Source organism: Amphibalanus amphitrite, unplaced genomic scaffold (assembly GCF_019059575.1).
Source record: "Amphibalanus amphitrite isolate SeventyFive unplaced genomic scaffold, NRLGWU_Aamphi_draft 001133F_arrow, whole genome shotgun sequence".
NCBI lineage: Eukaryota > Metazoa > Arthropoda > Thecostraca > Balanomorpha > Balanidae > Amphibalanus > Amphibalanus amphitrite.
This window is the reverse complement of record NW_024882627.1, coordinates 132,501-155,392: the sequence shown is the minus strand read 5'-3', so window position 1 is coordinate 155,392 and position 22,892 is coordinate 132,501. Positions and strand designations below refer to the sequence as shown.

The following is a 22,892-nucleotide window of genomic DNA, read 5'->3' as shown; positions in this document are numbered from 1 at the left end:
TTCATCCCTTCATTAGGTCACATTTTTGGGTCACAGACAATGTCACGGCGCAAGACAGCAGCAAGTCATGATGCTCATCAGGTTCCCAAAATACATAGGTATCTCGGGATGTGCGGTTAGCCGGATATTCAGATAAAACGAAATCAATACGGATAAATGCTGTGCATTTCTGCATAGCCGCATTGTATGGCGCCTAGTACAAATGAAGTTGTGCGTTATCATCCCGTAAATTGCCTTTATTCCCTATCAGCGGATAAAATCAAATGATTGTTTGATCGACAGACAATTAGTTACTCATCAATGCATTGTAGCTGTGCCAGATCTGCTTGATGATTTATCACGCCTTGCAACCCATCGAACAACATCACTAAGCCAGCTGGGGCAGCCTAAGGCCCTCGCGGCGTGCTCCGCGCCAGATTCGTCGGCAAATTTCGGCCAATTTGGGTGTGAGCGGCGCCTGCGAGGATGTTTGTTTCGGTTGGGAAACATCACCACGCAGACTACAGCCAATTCGAGCCAATCCCAGAAGGGCAGATCAGCCTTCTGCGGGAGACGGTGAATGGACGGCGCAAAAACGGCCGCTCCCAGCAGACAGCGCCGGCGCATCTTTGCGCGTCACGCAATGATGGCTGCGCGCCGGCGCGGCGGTCACTTGGGCCCTGTTCCACGGCTAACCGACTCTATCAGACATTGGCGCTTGGGTGTCATGGAGACGTAAGCAGAATTGGCAATTCTGCTTACGCTTCCATAGAAATCGAGCGCTAATTCTGGTAGCGCCGGACAGCGCCATGCCGGGAAACAAAGCCCCGGCCGCCAGAGACTGCCCGTCGGTACTCCAAGGGAAGCGAGTCGCGCCATGCTCTGTGCCCATTTGGGTCGATTTGCACGCCGGTCGGTCTTTAAAAGGGGGAGGGGCGACTGCCGACTGGAGCGGGTCACCTGCCGTCGCCCCGGGCGTCGAGCAGCTCGTCTGCCGCCAGGCGGGTGAAGATGCACAGCGGTGATACCATCAGAGACGAGTGCTCAGCGATCAGCGACGAACACAAAAAGACCCGACCGGTCGCCCGATGGAGCACACACGCATGACCGCGCCGCAAAAAGCGGACAGCGTGACCTTAGCATGCCACGCCGACCCATCATCCTGACCCGTCAATGCCGCTACGGCGCGCTTCACGCTCGAGCGAATGCCACCGGTCACTCAACGGCAACTTACACCGGCGATAAAACGACGATCAGTGGCGGACGGCCTCAAGTGTGATTAATGACGCACACATACGGAATCACTCAGCAGGGCATAAACATTGGATAACGGTAATGAACTAGGCATTGCGAGCAGATATGTGATCAATAGGCATGACATAAATCAATCGATGATCATAAACGTAAGTGAGACACGTTTGCGGACGCCCACGTCAGTGAAGTGCAACAAAACGATGGACGATGGTCTGGGACAAAACGATGATCGGAACGATAGTGACGTGGGGTTAGGAAGCTCTCAGTGCCATCTCATCTCATCTCATCTCATACTGTATTAAGGACATCCGCAATATACTTGCGGCTATTACTGCCTTTCGTCACGTGATTAAACAAATGAACGTCAATCGGCAATGGGAGAGTAGGCACAAAATGACAACGATCAAACATACAACTGTCACACGCACGCACACACATACACACAAAAACTCAGTCGCGTCTTAAATCGGTTCCAACTCTGAGGTGCCGCCTGAGGCGGCAGCCAAACAGGTGTGGAGGTAGCCGCGGCAGGTCGGGCGGCAGCGCGTTATAAGCGGCCGGCCCGCGGCACTGAAACCGCCTCCTCGGTCCTCCCAATCTCGGTGCGGCACCGCGGCACGTGGAGCAGGTGGTCCTGTCGCGTGACCACGTCCCGGTCGCGGCCGCGGGCCTCAGCCACAGTGGCGAGACCGGCTGCCAGCTCCTCGGGTTCCCCGCTGCGGAGTGCGGCGTACCTTGTGCAGCAGGCTGAGAGTGTGGTACGACACTAGCTGATCTGCGCTGAGCCACTCCAGCCGCCGCAGCAGGTCAGATGCGTGGTCATACTTCCTGCGACCGAATGACGGGCCAATGACGGGCGATCATGGCTGATGGGATGGCGGGTAATTAGCAACGAACTATGAATACACTTCAAACCATCGATCCAAAAGAAACCAATGCCAAAGCTTCCAGAGGTTTAAGCACAGACTCCGAAAATTAAAATTCACGTAGGTAATGACGCCGAAAAACAACATCCAAGCGACACTCGCAGAGTGTGTCGAGGACGTGGCTGTCATCGGGAAGCGGAACCGCTCACCGCTCAACCATTGTGCTTCACGATAAGTAGGTCCGGTCCAGCCAAGGGATCACCAGCGTGGAATGGCCGCAGAGACAGTTGCTCAAAGCGATAGAGACATGCGATACAGCAACCACGACGGTGGCCCATTACAAATGTGTCCCGGCCGTCACTTTTTCGGCCCCCTGCGCCGGGTCGTGTCATGTCTTACGCACAGCTGGACGACATCGGTCCCACGTGCCTTCACGAGGCCGCTCACTGACGGAATAATGATACGTGCAAGCGCTTCTTCGAGCAATCGAGCCGTACAAGAACGGACAGAATCCAGTGAGTAGCTTACGAAATGGCCGCATTACTTCGACTCCGTCTTATAAAAGCCGCCAATTTACCACTGCTCGGATTACCTACGTGAATGCACGAGCAGCCATGTAAAGAACGAGCGTTTTACAGGCTTAGCGTTACGCGAGCGGTTGCTATCTCGAATGTAACCAAATTCTGACCTTCTGACATACTCGGCGTTCCATCACAATGTTGGCATAGCTAGACACAGCAAACGCGAGGTTTAGGAATTATTCCAAATATATCGCTTGTTTAGTATTATCAGGCTTGATCGCGTTATCCACTCATAGCCAGAAACGTGAATAATATAAGAGTCGGTCACGAGGTACACTGTCACCCAGTGTCCCAAAATTGAGTTTTGTCTTGGTTGTCAGAGGGGAAAATTGCCCACCAAAAAGAGGGGAGAGAGTGGAAAACTGCTGATTCGATTAGATCAAAAAGGAGTGAGAAATGACAAAAAGCATGCATTTTATTCTAGGGTGTAGAATGTTTGATGCTAACTGGGCATCCCCACAACTGTCTTTCTATAGGTAAAAAATCTATGTTTTCTTGGTTGGGACTTGGGAGTGGAAAATTGTTCTTAAAAATGGTGGTGAGAGTGGAAAATGAATTTCATTTGGATGTCGTTTCCCACCCAAATAGACAAAGTTTGGGACATTGCTGTCACCCAATCGCACATGCATCGACGAACGTCAACAAGAAACTAGGGACCCTTACATTGAGGATATCAACCGACAAATATCTAAACAATATCTTTCCATCGCTCAAAGGGCTCAAACGCACACCTAAGCCCTACTTGCGCTGGAGAGGTAGCGCCGAGGTCCCGACGGCGTTTTTGGGCCTTCGACACATTGCAATGTGCCAAAAAGGCCCGTACCGGCTGCCGGTGCGTCTTTCAGAGTTCAGACCGGCACGTGCTTACATCCACCAGCCGCACCGACAAATGACCCAGAGTCGTGTGACGGACATTCAAGGGCGGCCTGTCCCGCCGGCAGGCCGGCGTCGCATAGCCGACGCGTCTCGATGACCGACGCTGCGCGCCGATCGGCGACACCGACGGATTCGACCGACGGCGCCGCATGGCCCACGCCAGGTCACAATGCAGTGGCGTCGGCAGGCACAACTGGCCAGATTGGCAAGAACGCCGGCGTTTCGCATCTGCAGTCAGCACTGACAGGTTGCAAAAAGAAAAGCCCGCCCTCGACATGGAGTGGAAGCAACAAATGAAGATGCAAGTGCCTTCGGCACAGGGGAAAAAAATGTTGGTGTGGACCTGGTTGTTTTGAGTTGTTGAATAGCGGGCCGAAGAGCAATGTTAGTCTGTCAGTTACTCTGTCAGGCGCGTCACCTAAAGCTCTCGACGCATGTTGTAACATTTGTTACTCTGTCAAAGAATCATCACTTGCCGGGGCGATACGAAGCCGTGGGAACAGAACAGCCGAACAACGCGCAGTTTGCAAGTTCTTCCAAAACACTCGACTCAAACAAGGTGCCACAGTCTGGTGAACCGTTGACAGACATGTAGACTGACAGCAGCGAAAACCAAAATACCTAACCCACGCTTCACGGAGCCTTTAGCCAAACGCCACTGCTTGAAGGAGGGGGTTCGTCTTCCGCGACATTGTCTACGAAATAAACCATTGCATAGAAGCCCAAAAGGCGGAGATGGGAATTTTTCGTTGGTTTATGTTTGGGATTTTGAGGGTATTATACAAAAAAAAAACTTTTTGGTGTCAAAATCGAAAATTTTCGAAAAATTATAGATAGCAGTTTTGTAGCCCTGATGATTTTACTTTTTTGTACAGAACATTTTCTGTGACTTTAAAAAGCTGTAGGTGTAACAGCTCTTTCCGCAAAACTTCTTTAGAGTCGAAAATGCCCAGAGGGATCCTGAAAGCTTGATGACGATATCTCCAACACTTACGGAGATATCGACAGAGATATCGACAGGGGGACGTTTCGCCCCCCCCCCTCCCATCACGGGGCGCGGGTTTAGCCGAAAACTGGTCTCCCTGATGACACTCTACCCAAACAGAAAGCCTCTTGGCGTAACCCTATTGCTAACTTAGTAACTTGGGTGCACAAAACTTTCAGTCAGTTCTCAAATCTGTGGTCAATGGTCATTCTTAGAAAGAAAGCTATGCACCTCAATAGATCCATATTGGGCAAATTGCCTATAAGCTACAGTAACGTTTAAATTTGAGCATGTCAAAGACGCGTTGCACATCCCTGAGCATCTCAGTACACTGCAATTTCGCATTGAGATCTAATCTTTGAGCTAGAAAAATGTCATCTTGAATGAAATCGAGTCACGAATGCTGCGTTACCACTGACATTGTGTAACCAAAGGTCGCTGCTTAAAATATTTGAAATATTACTGAGTGCTCATAGCAAGTAACTGGGATGGAATAGGCTTTTCCACACACTGCATGATGGACCGGTTCCAACATTGCTAAGATACGCAGTCAGTGTTTAGCCCAGAACGACGAATAACAATATGCCGCAAACAACGCATCTTCTGCTTATTCCCCTTTCATCGATGGCTGCAGAGTGGAACGGGCTGCTGCCGGTGGGAGCGGGGGGAGAGGAGTGGAAGGGGTGGGCCCTCTCCCACCGGTCAGGCACACCGGCGGGGGTATAAGAGAGAGCCGGCAGCCGGCCAGTGCACGCAGAGAGCAGCCCAGGCCACACGCGCAAACACGCACTCTTCTAGATCACCGTCATCATGAAGCTGGTGAGCTTCACGCCGACGCCTATCGGTTCAAAGAGAAGCCGAGCTACCCATTTTGGAACTGGACTTGCAATAGGGTCAGACCGACAGTTTCACCGTATTTCCGTGTGAAATGGAAACACGGAAGGCAAAAAGAAAGCTTCAGAATATCGAGTGCAGTGATTTCGAAAGCTGTTGACAGATTCAACTTATAAACAGCAATGCCACTTGCAGGGAAGAGAAAGTTGTAAACGGTGGTGCATATTTTGATATTGCTCTTATTTCAAGCTCAACTGTACTAATGAAACCGTAACCATGACAACGATATTCTTCCCAACAGTTTGTTGCCTGCTGTCTGCTGGCGATGGCCAGCGCCGCTCCCCAGCTGATTCAGAACACCAGCCCCATCAACGTTGGACAGCCACAAGTGCGGATCTTGTCAGAACGGTTCGAGAATGACGACTCTGGTAACTACGAGTTCAGCTACGAACAGGACAACGGACAACGGGTGAGGACAGTTCTTGATTCTAAAAAAAAAAACTGGCATTGGTTGTGTGAAACTGTCGATTTGCGTTACGTCTTTCTTTCAAGAGGAGAAAAACTTCACTGGAGTTTTAACTTAAAAATGCAGTTTCATTCCAAAATCGTATTTTGGAACACAGGGCGACCGTTTATGGCTCAAGCACTTAGGGTCTGGAAGTGATGAGACCGCCATTGCACGGCCTGGTACTGATCTAAAATGCCGCAATTTACCTGCAACACCCTGCATGTAAATTAATTTTGTTTGTTCTTTCAGATGGAGGAGATTGGCCGGTTCCAGCCGGGTCCCGAGCCGAAGACGGGCTCCCTCAGCCAGCAAGGTAGCTACGAGTATGTCGGCGACGACGGCAATACCTACCAGGTGTCGTACGTGGCCGACGTCAACGGCTTCCAGCCGCAGGCCAACCACCTGCCGGTGGCGCCGCAGCAGATTGAGGCGTACGCCCAGCTGAGGGCTGACTTCCCACAGCTGTTCTGGGCAGAGGGGCTGAGCGCTGGCCGACAAGTGGACGAATTCGGACAGCCTACCTTCGAGAACCGCGGCGACCGCATCACCCGCTAGACGGACTCGGTAGCGTCGCGCCCCGACAGACTAGTCTCAGACTCTGCGCCGATAGACTGGTCTCTTGTTTCTGCCCTGGGACTGTTACCCGACATTGCTTGGACCGCAGGCTATTGCCGCGGTCGACGATATTGGAATAATGAGCTCAATGTATATAATATACTTGTGAACTGAATGTGTTGGTTCTGATGTCAAAAAAGGAAGAAAGAAAAGAAACCAAGCGATTGTTGGCCTGGGGTCAGTAGCGGCGGAACACCTTCAAATAAGGGGGGGGGGGCACTGCCGACTTTTGGTCCCATCCCATCCTTTCCATGCAACGCCCATAGGGCTAATGTTAAAATGCCTAAATCAAAGGGGGCACGGTGCCCCGGTGCCCTCCCGGTTCCGCCGCCTATGCCTGGGCTCGGGTTACAAAGCGAGTGACTGATAGCATAGGAAGGAAATGCAGACATGCGTGCATCAACCAAGCATAGAGCACACAGCTAAGGCGAAAACTAAAAACTCATCTCTATAGACAATTCATCAACCTATTATCCAAAGCATAAGATAATGGAGGACAACATGGATGTAATATTTTGGACCATACTGAACCATATAGAACCGCTCTGCGAACACAAATCAACATTTTATTTAACCCAATTCTGGGCGGGCTATGAAAGGTTTGGTTTCGGGAGGGGGAGGAATTTTCGGCTCCAAACCTCACATCTAAAAAAAAAATGAAAACACGCATTAGAGCGACAAATGGTAAACGGTGTTTGGTAGTTCGTTGAAAAGACCTACAACATAATAAAACACTTTCGGGTCAGGTCAACATTGAGTTCATTCGAAAAATAGAGATGTGAAAATTAAATGAAAATGACGTGTTTCTTCACGACGGGTAGAAACATGAACTTGATGACCTTCATAGGTCAATATCAAACTTTGACAAGTCGAGGTCAGTTCATGACCCAATAAGGCTGTGTGGTATATCAGTCGACGCGCAATGACCAGGCAAGAAGTTTCGGTCCATTTACGAGTCATTAGCACCACCATATTGTGATTTATTGACAAAAAAATATTGATGACCTCGCATGGCCTCGGATGATCTTTTCAGGTGCTCCGTTATTTAACGGCAACTGGATCATAATAGATGAGATAATAAGCCAGAATCCCGAAATAATTGGGTGGTTTTGAATTGTTAACTCTAAACAGGGCGCATTTCAAAACTTCCCATTAGCTTCTTGCATAAAGATCACGAATTTGACCTGACCTCAGGTCACATTTATGATAATTAAGTGACACAACTTAAGGCCGCCCCACACTGGACCTCGCAAGCGGGTTGTGAGTTTTTGGGTTTTCGGGTTTCTTTAAAATTAAATAATACAATCTAGGCTGAGTGACCCACACTACCATCTAACAAGCGAGTCTGCATGTTTTTAGCTTGCGAGTGACCTTGCATCGCATTCCAAAAGTTGATTTTGAGTCAACTTTCGATTTTCCTCGCTGCGAGGTCTGCGAGTTCTGCAAGGTTTGCGGGTTTTTCGTTGGAGTCGAATTTTGGTTCCTTGCGCTGATATTGCGACTGCATGTAAGTTTCTGAAGGTGTACCGGTTTAACTGCATGCATGAAGTTACCATAAGGGAGCGGTCTAATCACTCTATGAATTAGTATTATGCCCGCAAACTCAAAACCCGCAAACTCGCAACCCGCATGCGAGTTCCAGTGTGGGGCGGGCGGCCTTTAAAAATACTGGTAGGGTAGGGTGGGGTAATTTGAACATGTGGGGCAATTTGAACATAGTGTGAATAACACAAAATTACGGAAAATCCATAAGTGGCATGACAATAAGACCAATGAGAGAAATTATCGTAACTAAAAGGGCTATCATATGAACGGGGCTTAAAGTTTCAGGGAATGAAAATGTTGACGCACAGTGTAAAAAATCAACTTCGCAAGGATAAACGCCTAACAACACGTCATTGCAACTTCATTGCAGCGCAAAATCTTGCATTGCTAGCGTCTAATGCGCAACGGCTTTTGTTGTACAATGACCTAATCAGTGCCTTCAATCCAAGAAATTTGCTTTTGAACCCTGTTTTTAAAAATTGCAAAATAACTTTTAGCGTGGGGTAATTTGAACATAGTGTGAGAATTTCAATGAAGACAGGGATAGCTCCGAAAAAACAACGCTCCCAGTTTTTTTTTGTGCCAATATTTTTGACCCAAAGCAGTAGCAGATAAGTGATGCCAGTTTTAGAAAATTTACGTCTAATATCCGTCTAATGTCTGGCATTTTCGTTGATTTTCCGTCCAAAATGTTAAAGTCAACTATTTGTCCAAATATGTCCGAAAATTATGCAGCTATCAACACTCAAAACCGTCATTTATATTGCTTATCATGTAATTTTACCAGCCGGAAAGTGTTCATTATATTGAGAGCTTAACAAGCTTTCCATTCGCCAATCAATGCTACGCACGATTACTTGATAAAAATGCTTAAGTGTGGCAGGCCATCGTCCAACGTTGTCCAGACGTCTATACCTTTGTGCAATCAATTCTGAATTGGACATTATAAAGAATCGGAACTCCGAATGTCCAGGTTCCGATTGGCACCACTATAACAGATGAAGTAAGGTTTGGTAGAGTTTTTATCGAACGGAGATGATAGACGTTCTGTTAATTGAAGAGAGGCGAATTCTGTCAACTGACCGGTGTGCAGCGTGCAGATATTGATACTCTGCAACTCTTATTTTTGTTGTTGTGTTGATTTTTCCAATGATGGTATTTTTATAATTGCTCTGCCTATTTGTTTATGGGTCAAACAACATCGGTGCTGGCGAGACTATCTTTTTTATGGCAGGTAAAGACAGTATGTTCAAATTACCCCACGGTGGGGCAATTTGAACACACCGTGACTTGGTGGAGAAGTGATGCTATGCTATTCAAGGTATGCTCGGCTCGTCCAAAAATGAGGCTTGCATGGTGAAAGCAAGTGACACATGCGCTACTGAAACAGTTTTTCTTCATCCAGGGTTGAGCTGGAATTTGGTACAACGGAGAAGACGTAAAAATATGTTCAAATTACCCCACACTACCCTACCCTAAAGATAATCTGACGAGAAGAAAGCGCTACGTCAAAAACTCTATCTCTGGCGTGATTGCAAACATTTCTGAGGTGGGCTAAAAAAACACTCTGGTGACCTGACCTGACCTGACCTCGAGTCCGCGTTCTCATCAACGGCAACCTACCAACCGAGCATGCAGCCCGAAACGGACCAACAGAGAAACCAAAGCTTGTCAAACTAAGTTAGCCATGCTCTACAGGGGAAAAACAACAACAGGCGAAAAATGAACGAAAGGTTCAAGTGTTTGACTTAACCTTCGCCCCAGTGGGGGGGGGGGGGGGGGCATATGTTACCACCCTGTCGCGTTTTTTGCGTGTGACGCTTGGAGTAGTTTTTTGCACACATCAATTTTGGACAATGTGTGAAATTTTTGACCCCAGGTCATGTTAGGTCAGGTCACCAGGTCAAGTTAACTGACCAAGCCTCAAAAAAGTTTGCAATGATGTCCAGCCTGCAGTGTTTGTCAGAGAGGTTTTAAACTTGGTGAATTGCATGATGTTATGGGTGCCTACAATTTGTTTATCTCGGATTTTTTATATGCGTGACCTAAGGTCAGGTCAGTGGCGTGACCTTTCAATTATAAGTCAATGGAGAAAAACGAAAATGCCTCTAGATCCGTGTGTACGCATAGGAACAGTCTACATATTTCAGAATCACAATGATTTGGACCATCCGTGACGACCAAGGTGTCTTTTTTTTGCTGATAGCCTCTAGAAAGGTCATCCGAGATCATTTGAGGCTACAAACAGCTTTTTGCCAATAACTCTCGATTGGAAAGAGATAGAACGCTGGAGTTGGCCTCTTTGTGTTTGTCTTGCCCAGACGCATCGACTGATATGCAACATGACTTTTTCCGGTCAGGTCATGACCTTGACCTGATGTCAAATTTTGAGGTTGACCTTTCAAGGTCAAATTATAGTTCATTCGACGCGTCTCAGCGAGAGGAACACGATTCTGGCAATAGAAATGTCCTAGCTTTTTTAGTCAAAAGTTATTGCCGAAAAACACTTTTCGTAAAAACAGCTATTTTTGGAGTTTTTGCCCTCTGGAGGCTAAACCATTGACCTGAGGTCATTTTTGATGATGACCTTTTAAAAAGAAGAGTTCAAAAGCTATCGATTGTTATTTCCAGCGTTTTTCTAGCTATCATATTTCCTGAGATAATGGCATGTTTTCTGAAAAATATAATGACAATTCGCAAATTTTGACCTTTGATGACCTCTGGTGACCCCAATATTGCTCTAAGATGAAAAATGACCGAAATACTTTCAAACGTACGCATTGAGAGCTATCGACTGCTTTTTACCGCGTCTTTCTAGCCCTCTTAGTTTTTGAGTTAGAGGTGGGTGGTAACATATGCCCCCCCCCCCACTAGGGCGAAGTTGGCTGAGACCGTCACTGGGGCGCGGGTTAACCCGCGCGGGGCTGGGGGGGGGTAAATTTTACCCCCCCTCGCGAATTTTTGCGATATCTCAAAAACGGCGGCGCGCAGCGCCGCCAAACTTTCAGTACCTACCTTTTCTTACATCAATTTGACACGTTCTCTGAAAATTTGAGCGAAATCCGTCGGAAAATTTTTGAGAAATTGACGTTTTAGTGACGTCATGTTCGCCATTTTCGCTTCAAAAACGGCAAAAGTTCAAACGCCGCTAACATCTTCATTTTTAAAGGAATCAAGACGTAACAAAAAAGGTTATACGTAATTTTACTTTGTCTATCAAATGGCTATCTCGTTTTTTTGAAACTTTTGGTTTTTGGCCTAAATTTTTTCAAAAAACTGACTTTTTTTGGGATATCATTATAAAATCCAAAATTTTGAGTCTATCGAAAAAAACGGAATATATGTCAGAGAAGTGGTCTATGTGCACCTACATACCAAATTTTAGAAGAATCGGTTCAAAAATGTGGGAGTTATTCAAAATTTTATGACGTCACGACACACAAATTTTTTGAAAAATGACTTTTTTGGAAGTTCTAGACCTCGTATGGAAACAAAAATAGCACCATTCGATTCGCCGTGAAAAACTGCATCAGATAAACACCTTTTTAGGCCTTAACCCGCGCACCGACGGGGGGGCGGATATCCGCCCCCCCCCCCTGAGGTTTTTCGCGAATAGCGGGAAAACCGCGGCGCGTAGCGCCGCGAAATTTGGTATGACTATTCCCTTATCAATTTTACACATGGTGTGCAAGTTTGAACCTCCTACCTTTCAAGGTCAGGTCACCAGGTCACTTTGAATGACCCAACCTCAAGTCACTTTTTTGCAACTTTGTCACCGTGCCAGAGCTACAGTAGATGTCGGAGGCCTTTGAAAGTCGCAGGATGTTATTAGGTCATTAGTAGCTACAATTTGTATATCTCGGAATTTTGATATCGGTGACCTAAGGTCAGGTCAATTTCGCGACCTCCCCATTATAAGTCAATGGGGGAAAAATCAACTCCCTGTTTTTACCACTAAAACGGGTCGGAATGGCTCCATATACCATACATGACTTCATATACGATCAACCTTCACTACCTTGAGGTCTGTTTTGCTGTTGGGAAGCTGTGAGGTCATGTGACGTCATCAAAGGTCACCAAAGGTTTTTGGCCAATAACTCCGTACAGGAACAAGATACAGACGCGTGGATGGTCTCATTGTGTTCAGCTCGTCAAGACGCATCGAATGATATACATGATGACCTCGAGGTCACGTGACCTGAGGTCAACCTTTGACCTTGACCTTTCGAGGTCAACATATATATCATTCGATGCGGATTGACGAGAGGATCACGATGATGCCCTTAGTTTGTTCCTATCTTGACTAATTCGAAAGTTATTCAAGAAAAACTCTCTTCATATTTAGCGCCGCCATTTTGACTTTTTTCGACCCCTGTGACGTCATCTTTGACCTGACCTGAAAATGACCTTTGTAAAAATTGTAGATCTTGACCGTGCGTATCCGATGCCGTTTACCGCTTGTCGCTATCTTGCTTCGTTCTCGAGATCTCAGGGGGGGGGGGCGGTCATCCGCCCCCCCGTCGGTACTAAGTTGGCGCAGACCCCCGTCGGTGCGCGGGTTCACAACCAACTTCAAAATTTGACCTAACTTGACCTGACCTTGACCTGACCTCGACCTGAAATTCATCCAGAGGTGGTCCATATCACTTATTGAGTGTGCCTATTGAATTCTATGAGTAAAATGACCCATAAAACATGTGTCGCACATGCCCTTTTCTATATTTTGTTTTTTTGGTGACCTGACCTGACCTGACCTGACCTGACCTTGACCTTGACCTCTGAATGATATTGTATGCAACGAATATTGTCTTGGTAGCCTAAGAACACGTTTTGGGCGATCAGTCTCAGTCCATGACTCCATTGTTCGGCAACTGCCAACTACGGTGCAAGGCCGATACTGTAGGAACGTGCAATTTGTACCCTTGACCTGACCTTGACCTTGACCTCAAACTTTAAATTAAGTACATTTTTTTAGTTGTTCGCGATGAGAGCTTTCGATTGGCGTTTGAATTTTCCAAATCGGACCATTAGTTCGGGAGATAACAGGGGGGGGGGTAAAATTTACCCCCCCCCCCCCAGCCCCGCGCGTTCGGCTGGAGACCCCAGCCCCGCGCGGGTTAAAACATAAGATCAGGAAGTTGACATCCTCGAGAAACTTTGAGCATATTTTCCAAACCATCTCTCCTGAAGTCCAAACTTCAGCTCTCGTGAATAAGGGCTTTATGACGTAGTAGCAACAAGAAAACGAGAGGACTTACACCACCATGCAAAAAAAGACGCTTTTTTTAGTTCTGTCACAAAATTTGAGAATAACTGAAAACGGAAATATTTTTTATCGTCATCAAATTTTTCTGCGACATGGCCATGATACAATACTGACGTGACTTCTTACTGACAGTCGTATACAAAAGAAAAAGTCGGAACGTTTACGCAGACGTTTCTTCCCAATCGCTCACAAGTTTTATTTCCTCTCCAAGCGCCAGTATCCCAAACACTTTTGGGTTAGGAACTATAACACGGTCCGACCAAGGTAGACATAATGTATCTACGTCGGCGTCACAATAAAATAAAACTTCACCAAGCGCCGCAGATGCTGGGTGCTGAATGATAGCTTCCGTTATGGACATGGACAAATGACTGCTCTGACACGGGTAGCCGGTGCAGACACAGATATATTTTCCATTTGAGGTAATCTGGCTAATTAAACGGTATCCTAAACGACCACTTAGATCGACTATTGGTCGACATCTTTGTCCAGCAGCTCATCGTTGGAGCTTTCTCGCAATTCCCGGCACCCTATTCCCCTGCATTCCCCTGGCTGGGGAGTCCCAATCAGAGCTGCCAAAAGGAATGGTGGGAGGACGGTAGAATCGCAAATAAACCACGGCATGATGACTCGCGGGCCCGCGGCTATCCATAACGAGTACAAAAAGCAGAGCCTAAGACGGCAATATACCAATGTTGATCCATCTTCTGACCTCTGCGCATCGGCCTCCATTACTCGTCCCACCACAATAAAATTCATCCCATGAACCGTAGACAAATGTAATCATCCATAGACAACAAATGTATGGAATAAAGCTCAGATATCCAGGCCCAATAGGCGAAAACCTTGCGATGAATAAAGCAATCATACGATTTAAAGCAAGAACATCATAAAAACTTTCGTTTAGCCCTTACGAGCTGAGATTGGTGACAAACACTAAACACTGATTCAAAGGCGAAAATCGACCCTGGTCAGAGTAAACAGTCGAGCTGGACAGCGGATTGGCAGCTGTCGGTACAGCGGCCTATCGTCTCGACAAGCGAAGCGTGCCAGTGTTGCCGTCGTCGCCGCCGGCAGGATCCGAGGTAGGCGGGGGCGGGGGCGGGGGCGGGGGCGGTCCCTCTCCCGCCGCCCGGCCGGTCGCCAAGGTATAAGGAGCCGGCGGTCGGCCAATGGACACAGTTCATCCCAGGCCAGTGCCGAGCACGTGCGACTAACGAATATTGCATACGGATAAGATGAAGCTGGTGAGACGGTATTCCACTCAGTGTAAGAGCTTGTATCTTACTGACAATTGCATGATAAGATAGAAGACAATGATTCTTAAGCGTTTTCCGAGCATCCCAAGATGTCTTCAGATGACTTAAAACATGGTTAAAATTAGTCAGATACAAACCTTGTTTCGCTAACTCCAAAATTCAGCCAGACGCTCATAGTTAAAAAATGCATGTTCAGAAAACGGCTTTTTGTACGTCTTTAAGCGTCTTTCTGGGTAAATGAAGCTCATTTTGACCCACTGCTAGGTCAAGCGCCTCATGGGCCGACTATGGCGCTCGCATTATGCGTTTCACTGGTCACCAGTATAACGCCTTTTGGGGCGATTAACGGAGCGAGCGAGAGGGTGGGCCTTGCACGTGCGAATTTGCGAGGGGGTACCTCCAACTGACTTGTGCACGGCACCCTACTAACCGGTCTCTAGCAATGTGCCGAATTTGAGCACAATCGGCTCAGCCGTTCTCGAGATCTGGAAGCGGCACCCTGCACGTGCGCACGTGCAAAATGGGTCCCAACTGACTTTTGCACGGCACCCTACTAACTGCTCCGTAACCGTGTACCAAATTTGAGCGCAATCGGTCCAGCCGTTCTCGAGATCTGGAATCGACCCCTGCACGTGCGCACGTGCAGCAGCACCCCAACTCTGGCACATGGATATGCATTGCATAGTGGGTGCCTACCTACATGCCAACTTTCAGCGCAATCGGCCAAGTAGTTACCGAGATATTGCAACAATTGCAAAAGTGACACCTCTTCGTTTTGCACGTGGCACGTGCATAAGGGGTCACCCACATGCATCGGGAATAGTCCAATACTTGGTAGAAGGAATGAAGCTACCCTACAAAAATTACCGCATGTAAATCGGTCAAGTGGTTGCTGAGATATAAGCCTCGCAAAAGCGTGACCACGGCCGGCCGGCCGGCCGGCCGGCCGCTCATACTCAGAAATTTCCGTTAATCTAAGGAAAGACTACGCTCGCTTCGCTCGCTCCGTAATCAATCCTGTGCCCTCAGTTCGTGGCCTGTTGTTTGCTGGCGGTCGCCAGCGCCGCTCCTCAGCTGATTCAGAACACCAGTCCAATCAACGTCGGACAGCCACAAGTGCGCATCTTGTCAGAGACTTTCGAAAATGACGACTCTGGTAACTACGAGTTCAGCTACGAACAGGACAACGGACAACGGGTAAGGAACAAGCCATATCAATTTTGTTCATGACAACACATGGGTGTGAGCCAAGGGTCCCAAAGAGCACTTTTGCTATTTCCTAGCTCAACGATACTTCCACAAGCAAATTACCTATTCATAATCCAAACGATGAGGTCTGCCAGTCGGCTAAGGATACTTTTAGGTCCAAGCGTTGTTGTCAAACTGTTGACCAAACCCATCGCTCTCTCATCGCTCACGGCTGTACTTTCTCCCAAACAGGTGGAGGAGATCGGCCGCTTCGAGCCAGGACCGGAGCGCGAAACGGGCGCCATCACCAAGCAGGGCAGCTACCAGTTCATAGGCGACGACGGCAACACTTACACCGTGTCCTACGTGGCCGACGTCAACGGCTTCCAGCCGCAGGGCAACCACCTGCCGGTGGCGCCGCAGCAGATTGAGGCGTACGCCCAGCTGAGGGCCGACTTCCCACAGCTGTTCTGGGCAGAGGGGCTGAGCGAAGGCGCGGACCTGTCTGATTCGCGGTCGGACAGCTTCAACCAGCGTGGCGCCCAGCGCGCTGAGCGATTTGTGCTGTGAACCAGCACTAGTTAGATGCTGGCTCAGCGAGCCAGGGGCTTTGAGCCCAAACTGAAGGCAGTCTCAGCCGCGAGTCAGCGAGACGATGACGAAGCAGTCCAATAGACTTGGACGGAGCCTCAGCACCGCGAAGACGACTTCTCTTGCCAGTAGAAAGGAGAGCGGACTTTCGGCGCCGCCAAATATCCAAAGTGGCGGGAATATGTATATAAACTGTGCACACTGATGGTCGAGGCAGTGCTAAACACTGCCTTTCATTCATATACCTCGTGTACTGTATGATTGTGACCAACCTCTGTGCTGTCTTGTGTTATGGATCACAACATGCAATACATGGATGCTCAAATGAATCAGGGTTATGTCACTGTCTAGTGGGAAACAAGGTTTATTCAAATCGGTACATCAGCAGGACGCGCTGTTCTAACGCGGGGCGGTTATTTTCGTAGAACTACAACTGCTACGGGACCTAACGAGATTGGTAGAACAGCGCTCCGCACAAATGTAGGAGGCCAGCATCATCTGTGTCAATAACAAATCAAAAGAACTTCAATAAAAAATGTGTTGTGCTATTCTTATACAGTTCATTTCATAATGTCCGAATGATATTTACAGTTCCATGTTTATCATGAATAAACGCATGCATGGGTTTAACAAAAAATATAAACTTCATTGTATCAACTGAAAAAAGAAAAAGAAAAATGACTAGAAATGGCAATGGGCAAAGAACCAAACACACCAAAAGCGGTGAGGCCTTTGGGTGGATGCAAAATATGTTACATCTACTTGTACGATCTTGAAAGAATAACAGACCGCAGTGTGTGCTGTGTTAGCCCGCGCCCCACTGGCGTTAGCGTGTAACGCGACCCACTGGGGGGGGGGGGCGCTATTCAGTATTCACAGACCCCCTCATAATTCCAAAACTACTGGACGATTGTCTAAATTCAAACGGCGTCTGATAGCCCTAGAAAAAAAACGGTCGAACGAAATTTAATTTAATTGACCTCAAGGTCACGGATGACGTCACAGGTCAGGTCAAAATAAAAATTATCAATGTTCGGCTTCTTCACCTTTTAGGCTCTGGCCGCTGGTCCACAAGTCAGATCAGGCTTATTTTTGGTTTACACACTCGTGAATACATGCTCTAGATACCCTCAGAATACCAAACTTGTACTTTGATTTTCAGCTCAGGGCCAGGTCATCCCAGGTCACGGAAATCTTATATCATACAACGGTCACGTGACACAAGTTTTTGTCTATTTAGGCCAAATAATTCGAATTCGGTGCGTTTATGTCATTCGAGGTCATTTTGAGTTGAATTTAGCTGAGGTCAGGTCACTTTCAGGTCAAAAAAGGTCAAATTTAAAAGTTGGAATTTTTCAACAACAAAAAAATGTCTATCGGATGCTACTTATGTCTATCGGATCACTATTCTACGGCTTCAAGAGAATCCATAAAAGATTGAACTGTCCATCAATACTCACTGAACTGGCTTTAAATCGTTAACTAACTAGTTTTCAGCCCTGATTCGTGCGAAAGGCATTTCTAATTATCCCAATTTCTTCAACAACATGCCCTTCTTCATTGTCTCTCTGCATCATTGCGTATTATGCCAGATTCACACTTGTCTATCTGCAGAAATTGTCAGATAATGCAAATCATGTCTACCTGCATCAATGCGTGGCATATGCCCGCCTGCAACAAGTGTTGATAAATGGGCTAAACTACCGTCATCAGTCACTCATCACGACGCCATCCTATGTAAACAAAGCAGAGCCATTTTTGCTACTGTTTCGATATTTTGAGCGGCACCGACGCTCAGTAAAACGAGTGACAACCCCTGGGGATATATCAACGAGCGGCCCAAAGACCATTGCAAGCACCGCAGTCGCTGACGTGGTAATCCCCGCCGTTCAAAACAATGACCCAGTGCCTGTGGCGGTGCGTGCCGTGCTCTCCGTCCACCGGCCGAGCAAAGGCGGTGTTTTTCGTGGCCAAACTGAGAGAGCCGCCGCACTCTGCCGCAGAGCAGCTTAGGGCGCCCACTCAGCCATACAATGATTAACCCATAAGCCGGATGATGGCTGAGCACGAGCCATTCCCGGATTGGCATGCCAGCACGTTGGATTCTGTTTGTAATTTATTCGCTGTGCAGGTTCGTTAGTGTTAGCAGCAATGATACATGAAAAACAATAACATCACTAGCGCCTATGCAGATAAAACAACAGAATTATGATAAAAGTAAAGCGGCGGAAATCCAAAATCCAAGGATTGCTGTATTTAGTTCTACAATAACTTGTTTGTCTGATGATGGCTGAGTTGAACATCATCAGCGCATGTATTGCTGAAACACGCACACTGGCAGTCGAGAGGAAAAGCATCTTAGTCCGACGAGCTCCTTACATACAGAATCTCAAGTCGGAGTGACAAGTAACGTAAATGCAGACGAACAATTGTTTATCCCGTCACCTGAACACTCGCTGATATTAAAATAATATTCAAGCATGTAGTTTTTAAAGCATGCACCACATACCAACTTTGACTGATTCGAAATGCGTTGCTACAAATTTGCGTTTTTGCCATCAGTTCGCTCGACTTCAATGAGCCCAGCCACGGTACAAAAAGTCTTGCGACCATGAGCCCACATACTCGCAAAGACGTTTATAAATAATAACTAGTTCCTAGAAATGCGAGGCTCACGTCATCTGCATTCACAGCGTCAGCTACCAGTTGCAATTATGACCATGACTTTGCACACTGCTTATAAAATAATGGCGAGGTCAGATCATTGTTGCAACACAAAGTAACCCCAAAGTGTTCCGAATCCTCGGCAAATGTTCAAGAGTTGAATGTAAAAGCCTCATCATATCGCAGTGTTGGTCAAAAGCAACCAAAAAGGAGCGTCATTAATTAACGCAAATGTCCACCGCCGACGACGACGATCTTTTGTAAACACAAAGCAGCTGCTCAGCGAGGAATATACTGTGTACCCCACTGCCATTAGACGGTCTTCAGCCGATCACTGCCTACCCTACAGCTCATTGTCGCCGTAAGGCCATGACATGACCCACGCCTCAGGGTCACTACATAGTCACTCCGGTTCAGGGCTGCGGAGTCGGAGTCGGAGTCGGAGTCGGAGTCGATTTTAGACACCCGAGCCGGAGTCGGAGTCGGAGTCACCGAAAATCTGTCGACTCCGCAGCCCTGCTAGGTCTGCGGAGTCGGAGTCGGGAGTTGGAGTCGGTCGGAGTCGACAATTCTGCCCGGAGTCGGAGTCGGAGTCGGAGCTGGTTTTTGAAAGCCGGAGTCGGAGTCGGAGTCGGAGTCGCCGAAAATCCATCGACTCCGCAGCCCTGCTCCGGTTAATTATCGTTATCACGTCATCAGCCCTGTCTTATACGCTCGGGGGATGACGAATCATGCCGGGAAGGTCAGGCCCTAACCCAGTCGCTGAGTTGTAAAAACGGGGTCGGAAGCTCCGGGCGGCCCGCCCGCGTGCACAGTCAGCTCCGAGGGTGCCGGGGGCGGCAGAGCGACCCAATCGCAGTCGAGTCACGCACCGACTCTCCCCTATCCTCTCGAAAGGTGCCACTGACGCCTAGTGCCATGATGGGTACCGCCGCCACTACATACAAGTCGTCTAATGATCAGAGGCGCGGCGCCCCAGTACCGCGTGACGGGGCATGGGGAGGGAAAGGAGCGGTGGTGAGTCTGACCTCACTGCCCAGTGCTCAGGCGTCAGTGCGGGACAGAGCTGAACTGGGTTACTCCTACCTCCTTACTCCCCCCCCCCTTCCTCCTCACCCATTCCTGATTTTAACTCAGCCTCCATTGCTGGGATCACTGGCATTTCTATTCTACCGTCGTTGAATATACATTTTCGCATGTATTCCACATGTTTGTGACCCACGACGTCTTCTTGCCACATCATCGGCCCCCACCCACCCCCAACCTCACACCGCCCCGTCTCGGCGGCAGTGGCCAGTGCCGACCCACCTTAGCCAGCTCGAGCATGGCGTGCAGGGCCGGTCGGTCCTCAATCAGCTTCTCCTTCACCTCTGCGTCCAGGGTCAGGTAGGAGAGGCCTTCGGTGGCCCACTTGCGCAGGTCCTTGTCCTTGGCGGGGTTCACCAGGAACCTTAACAGACCAACATAAGAGGAATGGTCAAAGCATGGCATAGCTAGATGAAATGTTGTGCAGTAAAGCGCCGCGCTAGGGAAATTTGAGACTGAACCCATGCAAATGGGTATTGCTTGTTGATGCTATTCTGAAGCTAACATTTAAAAAAAAAATGTTATACCCATCAATAACAAATATAACCGATATCTATGACTATGCACTGAAGGCTGGCCTCAGCTGGCTAAAATACAAACGCTTTCTGTAACAGCTACCCACCTTCGGCACGCCTCTGCCAGTTTCATGGTGCTGCCGTCCGCAAACGGCCGTACCAGAGCGTCAGTTCCGCCCAGCGAGCCGACCTTGCACAGTCCGACCAGCGCGCGCACACGGATACTGTCGTTCTTGGACTGATACAGCCGCTTCAGGATGTCGACACCCTGCGTCAGGATGCTCTTGCACTTGTCCTTCTTGGAAGCGGCCGCGATCAGCGCCTCGCACGCCACCCGCTGTGGTGGGGAGGGAACGAGTGTGAACATCGGATGTGTAGAGTTCGGTAGGGGGGCAAATCAAAAACTCTCTGATGTTATCATACAAGCTCAATGACGCCAAAGACCTCACTAGTCACAATATCAGCGAACTAACTCACTGACCTCAAAGAACCAGCTCACTAACACCAACGAACGAATTACAAACACTATTCGCTAGAATCGCGTAATTCTATTGAAAAAATCTAGTATCATTAACTGAACTCACTGGCCCGAGAGAACGAACAGTCTGGCCTCACCAGCCCCCGACCGACCCGTACCTGCTGAAGCAGATCATCCGTGTTGGCCATGACCAGCATCATCTCGAGGATGCCCTCCTTGGCCAGCATCTTATTGCCGAGGTCGATAGGTCCCAGCAGGAGGCAGGTGATGGCTGAGGTCACGCGCACCTTGCCCTCGATGTCAGGCGTCACCAGCTTGGACCTGCCCCAGAGAAAGGTGAGAGGTTAAATGTCAGCGCGTACAGGCGAGATAGCTCGAGTCGCAACTACACTTAACAAAATACTGTGGAGTTTCGTAACGTCGCTGCCGAGAGCCTTGGGAATTCTTAAACAGATTAGACTGGATATGAAATTCAAGTCAAACTATAAGGTCTTCACCAGTTACTATCCTTTCTAAAATTTTATTCGCAATTTCCGGTTATGAAAATGCAGCCCCAAAATAACATAATGGGATAATATTTCGCACAAAGACATGATCCTCAATCATTCAATCAATCTTTCAACTCACTTAACAAAATCCTCGACGGCGTCAGCGAACCGCTGCTTGGCCTGGTCGTGGTACATGTCCTCGTACAGCTTGGAGAGGCACACGGCGACTGTGGTGCGCGTGGATGCGGTGATGTTCATGGAGCTCTCGTGGCGGTAGCCGTCCATCTCCGACGCCACCTCCATCAGGCGCTGGATGCCTGCGGAGGGGGGACGGGTTGGGAGTGAGGAGGGAGTCCGTCAGAGAGGACGTGAAGGAGGGAAGGAGATGACACACAGATGGCGAAATGTCGGTAACTTCAGTGATTTCATATAAACCAGCATTGCCACCCCTCAGCTGTTTCGTTGTTGATTTTGAGGGTCGTGGTTAAGGTGCACAGGGGTCCAAACATCAATTCGTTTGACACATGCAGGCTGCAGCCCACTCAATAGCGTGCATCAGTGAAAAAATCACCAGCCTATATTATCCAATGCAACAAAACACACGTTCCTCAAGTCCCGCCCAGTCCCAGAGTAACCAGTTCAATAGCACTGTTCGTCTCACGTCGGTCCGTCAGCACTGCCCCCTTGTGGTCATGCAATCACACCACGTCCATCACCGTCACACTCACCTCCCGACTGCAGCACGTTCTCCGTCCAGTTCAGCGCCATGTACGGACAGTTCTTGAGCAGCAGCTCGATGACGGCGTCCCGGCCGCGCGCAGACATGGCGCTCGAGTTGGTGGTCACCGTCAGAACCGCCATCACTGAGTCAACTTCACGCTTGTTGGCTGTCGGGGAGCGTAGAGGGCGGATCAGTCAGAGGGGAGAGGAGCACTGGGTACGGGTGAGGCCGGATAAGAGAAGTTCAATATTGTTGATAAATGCATGACTTGCTGAAATAATAGTTTTCGCAGTAGAAAATTGTAATAATGTTTAACTTCGATGAAAAATAGCATAACGACATGGTGGTACTCATAATCAAGATCCAAAAAATATTACATTTGAGGTTAGCCAGCTAACTTTCTAAGCAACAACCAGTTTGTTCGCGCACATCAAATCATAATGCAAGAAACATCAAGAGCTGGGCCGATGCTTTCCATCCTTTCTTCCTTCAACTACCGTCACTCCGATAAATGTGCCACTCTCACCCGACTAACATCCCTCACGTGGACACCCATCATCCCTCACCTCTGAGCAGGTCAGCATTAGCGCGCT

At 48.3% G+C, this 22,892-nt stretch overlaps 3 protein-coding genes across 5 annotated transcripts in view; 2 read left to right on the top strand and 1 right to left on the bottom strand.

The window, feature by feature from the left end:
- The window catches only part of LOC122370455 (protein unc-45 homolog B-like), a 32,533-nt gene that overhangs the window by 4,276 nt on the left and 5,365 nt on the right, over positions 1-22,892 (bottom strand). For all 3 annotated transcript variants that reach the window (XM_043346104.1, XM_043346103.1, XM_043346102.1), the window contains exons 7-12: positions 22,866-22,892; positions 22,307-22,465; positions 21,718-21,895; positions 21,249-21,411; positions 20,720-20,949; positions 20,320-20,461 (exon numbers count right to left, since the gene is read on the bottom strand). The exon at positions 22,866-22,892 is cut by the window's right edge and continues 142 nt beyond it. In XM_043346104.1, the coding sequence (XP_043202039.1) occupies positions 20,320-20,461; positions 20,720-20,949; positions 21,249-21,411; positions 21,718-21,895; positions 22,307-22,465; positions 22,866-22,892 (899 nt within the window). The remainder of the gene's footprint in view (positions 1-20,319; positions 20,462-20,719; positions 20,950-21,248; positions 21,412-21,717; positions 21,896-22,306; positions 22,466-22,865) is intronic.
- LOC122370457 (larval cuticle protein 65Ag1-like) lies at positions 5,298-6,613 on the top strand. The gene is made up of 3 exons (XM_043346106.1): positions 5,298-5,360; positions 5,677-5,844; positions 6,133-6,613. The coding sequence occupies exons 1-3, from the start codon at positions 5,352-5,354 to the stop codon at positions 6,436-6,438; spliced, it is 483 nt and encodes a 160-aa protein (XP_043202041.1). The 5' UTR covers positions 5,298-5,351; the 3' UTR covers positions 6,439-6,613.
- LOC122370456 (larval cuticle protein 65Ag1-like) lies at positions 14,497-16,676 on the top strand. The gene is made up of 3 exons (XM_043346105.1): positions 14,497-14,556; positions 15,598-15,765; positions 16,009-16,676. Exons 1-3 carry the CDS (start codon positions 14,548-14,550, stop codon positions 16,324-16,326), a joined length of 495 nt encoding a protein of 164 aa, XP_043202040.1. The 5' UTR covers positions 14,497-14,547; the 3' UTR covers positions 16,327-16,676.

Bases quoted from the DNA above. Each gene is read 5' to 3' on its own strand.
- LOC122370457 (XM_043346106.1), top strand. The intron at 5,845-6,132 runs GTGAGGACAGTT...TTGTTCTTTCAG, and splicing joins AACAGGACAACGGACAACGG to ATGGAGGAGATTGGCCGGTT.
- LOC122370456 (XM_043346105.1), top strand. The intron at 15,766-16,008 runs GTAAGGAACAAG...TCTCCCAAACAG, and splicing joins AACAGGACAACGGACAACGG to GTGGAGGAGATCGGCCGCTT.